The sequence below is a fragment of the Octopus sinensis genome, linkage group LG1 (assembly GCF_006345805.1).
Source record: "Octopus sinensis linkage group LG1, ASM634580v1, whole genome shotgun sequence".
NCBI classification, from domain to species: Eukaryota; Metazoa; Mollusca; class Cephalopoda; order Octopoda; family Octopodidae; genus Octopus; species Octopus sinensis.
The window spans coordinates 30,727,658-30,734,651 of NC_042997.1; the positions used below are offsets into that span (position 1 = coordinate 30,727,658).

General features: G+C 34.6%; 1 protein-coding gene across 1 annotated transcript in view; it reads right to left on the bottom strand.

Moving 5' to 3' along the window:
* Positions 1-5,741, bottom strand: part of LOC115212916 (E3 ubiquitin-protein ligase MARCHF6) — a 93,834-nt gene extending 88,093 nt beyond the window's left edge. Inside the window, exon 1 of the mRNA XM_029781740.2 lies at positions 5,722-5,741. Within this exon, the coding sequence (XP_029637600.2) occupies positions 5,722-5,726 (5 nt within the window). The 5' untranslated portion in view covers positions 5,727-5,741. The remainder of the gene's footprint in view (positions 1-5,721) is intronic.
* Between the last annotated feature and the right edge of the window lie 1,253 nt (positions 5,742-6,994).

Below are 6,994 nucleotides of genomic sequence, written 5' to 3' on the forward strand. Positions count from 1 at the left end.
GGTTTAAAACAGAATCTGTTTTATCTACTACGCTGTGTAAGGAAGGATCTGATCTGAGTTAGAGTTAGGATCAATTAGAGTTTGGGGTTAATGTTTACAACTTGACCCGGAAACGAAAATCAGAAAAAATAGTGCAATGGGTGTAAAAAGATGTGTAGGAAACGAATATGGAAAAAAAAATGCGCGCAAAGCAACGGGAGGGTGGGGAGAGAACCTCGGAAAATTCACAAGATCCGAGTTTTTCCTCATAACTTTTAGGAAAATGGGATTTTTCAATGAAATTTTATAGAAGTGCCTTTCAAACGGCATACATTACGATTATAAAGAAATTTTTGGGTAAAATCTTTTCCAAGGGTGTGGGGAGAGAACCTCGGAAAATTCACAAGATCTTAGTTTTTCCCATGTAACTTTTAGGAAAATGGGATTTTTCAATGAAATTTTATAGAAATGCCTTTCAAACGGCATACATTACGATTATAAAGAAATTTGTGGGTAAAATCTTTTCCAAGGGGGTGGGGAAAGAACCTCGGAAAATTCACAAGATCTGAGTTTTTCCTTTGTAACTTTTAGGAAAATGGGATTTTTCAATGAAATTTTATAGAAATGCCTTTCAAACGGCATACATTACGATTATAAAGTAATTTGTGGGGAGAGAAGTTTCGGAAAATTCCCAAGATCCAAATTTTTCCTTGTTATACTCAGAAATCACATTCAACTTTCTACAAATGTCCTAGCGTAGTACTACTATACTACGTAGTGTTTATTTCTACCCACTTTCAATAATTTTTTATGTTTTGGCTTCAATTTTGCTTCATTTTATCTTCAATTATTTTTAGGCTTTTTAACCCTTCCGTCGTTATTCTCATACAATCGTTATTACTTTCTCTATCTATATATATATATACATAGAGAGAGAGAGAGAGAGATACATATTATATATATATATATTACGGAGATGTACTTGCATAGCAAGTGACCTGATCTGAGATCGTGTGCTGGAACGAAAACAATTGCAGCGTGGAAGGTGTTTATAAGCCATTTAAGAAACACACAAAAACCGTTAGATTCACTTCAACAATTAAATTTAATTTGGCAAAATATTTTCGTCGCTTTGAGACCGCGACCTGTTCACTGACAAAACTTCGTGCTGCATCTCAGATACATACATATATTACATACATCTATATGCATACATATATATACATATATATATACACACACACACATATATATATATATATATATATATATATATGCATGCACACACTCACACATGTATATGTATGTATGTATGTATGTATGTATGTATGTATGTATGTATATTTATACAGACACGTTAAATTTTTACAAGTGCACCTTTACCATGATTAGGAATCCGAAGAAATCTTTTTTAAAAAATGCACTTTTGAAGATGGGGTGCGAAACTGCATCAGCCCCCTTTCTTTATACATATTTTACGATGACATTTTTCAGAAATACATTTTCTAGAGTGTGGATTACATTAGATTGAAGAATCGAAGGAGTCTGAAAAGAATAATAAATGAATGCTGAAGTTATAAAAATTAGTGGTAACAATGTCTGGACAAAAAACTATGTTAGTGTTTGTGTGAAACAAGTCAAAGTGTATATTACTGTATATATAGATCCCAAGATTTTCCCCACAAATTTCTTTATAATCATAATGTATGCTGTTTGAAAGGTATTTATATAAAATTTCATTGAAAAAAAAAAAACCCATTTTCCTAAAAGTTATGAGGGAAAAACTCGGATCTTGTGAATTTTCTGAGGTTCTCTCACCACCCCTAGGAAAAGATTTTCCCCACAAATTTCTTTATAATCATAATGTATGCTGTTTGAAAGGTATTTATATAAAATTTCATTGAAAAAAAAAAAACCCATTTTCCTAAAAGTTATGAGGGAAAAACTCGGATCTTGTGAATTTTCTGAGGTTCTCTCACCACCCCTAGGAAAAGATTTTACCCACAAATTTCTTTATAATCGTAATGTATGCAGTTTGAAAGGTATTTATATAAAATTTCATTGAAAAAACCCCCCATTTTCCTAGAAGTTATGAGGGAAAAACTCGGATCTTGTCAATTTTCCGAGGTTCTCTCTCTACCCCCTAGGAAAAGATTTTACCCTCAAATTTCTTTATAATCGTAATGTATGCAGTTTGAAAGGAATTTATATAAAATTTCATTGAAAAAACCCCCCATTTTCCTAGAAGTTATGAGGGAAAAACTCGGATCTTGTGAATTTTCCGAGGTTCTCTCTCTACCCCCTAGGAAAAGATTTTACCCTCAAATTTCTTTATAATCGTAATGTATGCCGTTTGAAAGGCATTTATATAAGATTTCATTGAAAAATCCCATTTTCCTAAAAGTTATGAGGGAAAAACTCGGATCTTGTGAATTTTCTGAGGTCCTCTCACCACCCCTAGGAAAAGATTTTACCCTCAAATTTCTTTATAATCGTAATGTATGCCATTTGAAAGGCATTTATATAAGATTTCATTGAAAAATCCCATTTTCCTAAAAGTTATGAGGGAAAAACTCGGATCTTGTGAATTTTCTGAGGTCCTCTCACCACCCCTAGGAAAAGATTTTACCCACAAATTTCTTTATAATCGTAATGTATGCAGTTTGAAAGGTATTTATATAAAATTTCATTGAAAAAACCCCCCATTTTCCTAGAAGTTATGAGGGAAAAACTCGGATCTTGTGAATTTTCCGAGGTTCTCTCTCTATCCCCTAGGAAAAGATTTTACCCTCAAATTTCTTTATAATCGTAATGTATGCCGTTTGAAAGGCATTTATATAAGATTTCATTGAAAAATCCCATTTTCCTAAAAGTTATGAGGGAAAAACTCGGATCTTGTGAATTTTCTCAGGTCCTCTCCTCACCCTCCCATTGCTTTGTGTGCATTTTTTTTTTTTCATATTCGTTTCCTACACATTTTCTACATATTCATATTTGTTTCCTGTACATTTTATGGGAGTTTTTTTTTTGAGGACTTATATTGTCGCTGGATGCTCAAAATGAGGAGTAGATAGACAGCCGACAACTGATGAACGGTCCTTTCTCTGTGTTTACTTGTTCTGTTTCCCATTTTTTTTTGTTGTTTACATATTTAACTCATTTGTTTACATATTTCATGTTGTCTGCACCACTGGTAACGTCCTGTGCCCATATATGCATGTATATATATATATATATATTAAGAGGTGCAGCAACATCAAAGGAAAATTAACCGAGAAGATAGTTTTCATGTGCGGCAGATGTACAGGGGCAATAGACGCCACAGATTCTCAGAAAACAGATTCCATCACACTCCAGGGGGAGAAGCTAGAAGTACTTGATAGTTTCCGCTACCTAGGTGACCAAGTCAGTAGTGGAGGTGGATGCTCAGAGAGTGTCACCACTAGAATACAAATAGCCTGGGTAAGTTTAGAAAGCTTCTACCCCTACTGGTGACAAAGGGTCTCTTGCTCAGAGTGAAAGGTAGATTGTATGATGCATGTGTGTGAACTGCCATGCTTCACGGCAGTGAAACATGGGCTATGACTGCAGAGGACATGCGTAGGCTTGAAAGAAATGAAGCTAGCATGATCCGCTGTATGTGTAATGTCAGTGTGCACACATGACAGAGTGTAAGCACCCTGGGAGAAATGCTGGACATAAGAAGCATCAGATGTGGTGTGCAAGAGAGACGTTTGCACTGGTATGGTCATGTACTGTGGATGGATGAGGAGAGATGTATGAGGAAGTGCCACTCCCAAACTGTTGAAGGTATCCAGGGGAGAGGTAGACCCATGAAGACATGGCATGAGGTGGTCAAGCATGACCTTCGAATGTTGGGCCTTACAAAGGCAATGACGAAGAACTGAGATCTCTGGAGATATGCTGTGACTTTGAAGACCTGACAAATAATGTGAGTTCATAGCTGTTTCCTGCACCAGTTTCGCATAGCCCCAACCCATCCAAAGTACCTTGGGTTGCAGAATGACCTGCTGTGCATACCCTGGATCATAGGGTGACCTGCTGTGCTTGAGGAGACCTATTGGGTCAAGTACATCAAAATCAAAATAAATACCAAATGGAAATTGTAGTTGTGATACCTGTGCCAGTGGCACGTAAAAAGCACCATCTGAATGTGGCTGATGCCAGTGCAGCCTTGACTGCCTTCTGTGCCGGTGGCACGTAAAAAGCACTGACCGATCGTGGCCGCTTCCAGCCTCCCCTGGCACCTGTGCCGGTGACACGTAAAAAGCACCCACTATACTCATGGAGTGGTTGGCATTAGGAAGGGCATCCAGCTGTAGAAACACTGCCAGATCAAACTGGAGCCTGGTGCAGCCTCCTGGCTTCCCAGACCCCGGTTGAACCGTCCAATCTGTGCTAGCACGGAAAACGGACGTTAAACAATGATGATGATGATGATATATATATACATTATTTACTATTTACTATTTAATTGAATGTCACACATCCATTTCCAAGTAAGTTTATATATATATATAATATATATATATATATATAATATATATATATATATATATTATATATATATATATATATATATATATGTATATATATATGTATATATATATGTATGTGTATGTCTTTGTGCCTGTGTTTGTCCCACCATCACCGCTTGACAACCCGCCCATGTTGGTATGTTTACATCCCCATAACTTAGCAGTTCGGCAAAAGAGACCAATAGAATAATTACCAGGCTTTAAAAAAAATAAGTCCTGGGGTTAATTTGTTTGACTAAAAGGTGCTGCTCCAGCATACCCACAGTCACATGACTGAAACAAGTAAATAAGTAAAAGATTAATAAACACAAAGTCAATTTAGACACAGGAAATAATCAAGGAAGGCTTTCATTATTCAAAGAGCTCTGGTTAAGACATTTGTTTATTACAAAATAAAAGTTCAAAATAATTTTGCTATGATAAATATTGTGTAAGAATTTTTCATAAATATTCTCAAAGTATATCAAAGAAAAACTTTATGATCACTTATTTTTAATGAAAACAATAGAATAGTTTTAGAGAGGAAGGGAGAGAGAAAGAAAGAAAAAGAAAGAAAGAAAGAAGAAAGAAAGAAAAAGAAAGAAAGAAAGAAAGAAAGAAAGAAAGAAAGAAAGAACGAAAGAAAGGAAGAAAGAAAGAAAGAAAGAGAAATGTGCTGCAGTAAATAAAGATTAGTTGATGAAAACAATTGACCAGAGAGAGGGGGGAGAAGAGAAGAGAGGAGGAGGAGGAGGAGGAAGAGAGAAAGAGAGAGAGAAACACACAGACACACACACACACACAAGCAGGCAGGCAGGCAGGCAGGCAGGCAGGCATGCAGGCAAGCAGACAGAAACATTGCCACTGAATAAAAATTGTATCATAATAACTGAAAAGAGTGGTAGAGACTGAGAGAGAGAGAGACAGAGAGAGAGATAGACAGAGAGAGAGAGAGAAAGACAGAGAGATAGAAAGACAGAGAGAGAGAAAGAGAGAGAGAGACAGACAGACAGACAGACAGACAGGCAGGCAGGCAGACAGACAGGCAGGCAGGTAGGCAAGCAGATAGACAGTGACACCACAGTTTCTAAAAATGAGTTTTGTGCTTGAAGCACATACTTAAGTCTTCAAGTCAAGGAAAGTGAGAAGTAAAACATATATGCAAAGCTACACAAATGTTTTCTCCACCCAAACACTTACATACCTCATCTTCAACTATAGCTGATCATTACGGATCGGGATACAGCATTACTAAAACACACAAAAGAAAAAAAAAGAGATGGCTATCATTGGTTCCAATGGGCAACCATAACAAAACAAGCATCTGTTAGACAAGTTCTATTTTGCTTCAGACCTTAGAAAAATTTTCATACAAACTCTGGTTATATAAAAATTTATCTTTATGACTGGATGAATATAGAGGACAAATCAAAAATAGATGATATTCATCCACTATTTTTGATTTGTCCTATATATTCATCACTATTTTATAGGACAAATCAAAAATAGCGGATGAATATAGAGGACAAATCAAAAATAGATGATATTCATCCACTATTTTTGATTTGTCCTATATATTCATCACTATTTTATAGGACAAATGAAAAATAGTGGATGAATATAGAGGACAAATCAAAAATAGATGATATTCATCCACTATTTTTGATTTGTCCTATATATTCATCACTATTTTATAGGACAAATCAAAAATAGTGGATGAATATAGAGGACAAATCAAAAATAGATGATATTCATCCACTATTTTTGATTTGTCCTATATATTCATCACTATTTTATAGGACAAATCAAAAATAGCGGATGAATATAGAGGACAAATCAAAAATAGATAATATTCATCCACTATTTTTGATTTGTCCTATATATTCATCACTATTTTATAGGACAAATCAAAAATAGTGGATGAATATAGAGGACAAATCAAAAATAGATGATATTCATCCACTATTTTTGATTTGTCCTATATATTCATCACTATTTTATAGGATAAATGAAAAATAGTGGATGAATATAGAGGACAAATCAAAAATAGATGATATTCATCCACTATTTTTGATTTGTCCTATATATTCATCACTATTTTATAGGACAAATGAAAAATAGTGGATCAATATAGAGGACAAATCAAAAATAGATGATATTCATCCACTATTTTTGATTTGTCCTATATATTCATCACTATTTTATAGGATAAATGAAAAATAGTGGATGAATATAGAGGACAAATCAAAAATAGATGATATTCATCCACTATTTTTGATTTGTCCTATATATTCATCACTATTTTATAGGACAAATGAAAAATAGTGGATCAATATAGAGGACAAATCAAAAATAGATGATATTCATCCACTATTTTTGATTTGTCCTATATATCATCACTATTTTATAGGACAAATGAAAAATAGTGGATGAATATAGAGGATAAATCAAAGTAGTGATTAATATATAGGACAAAT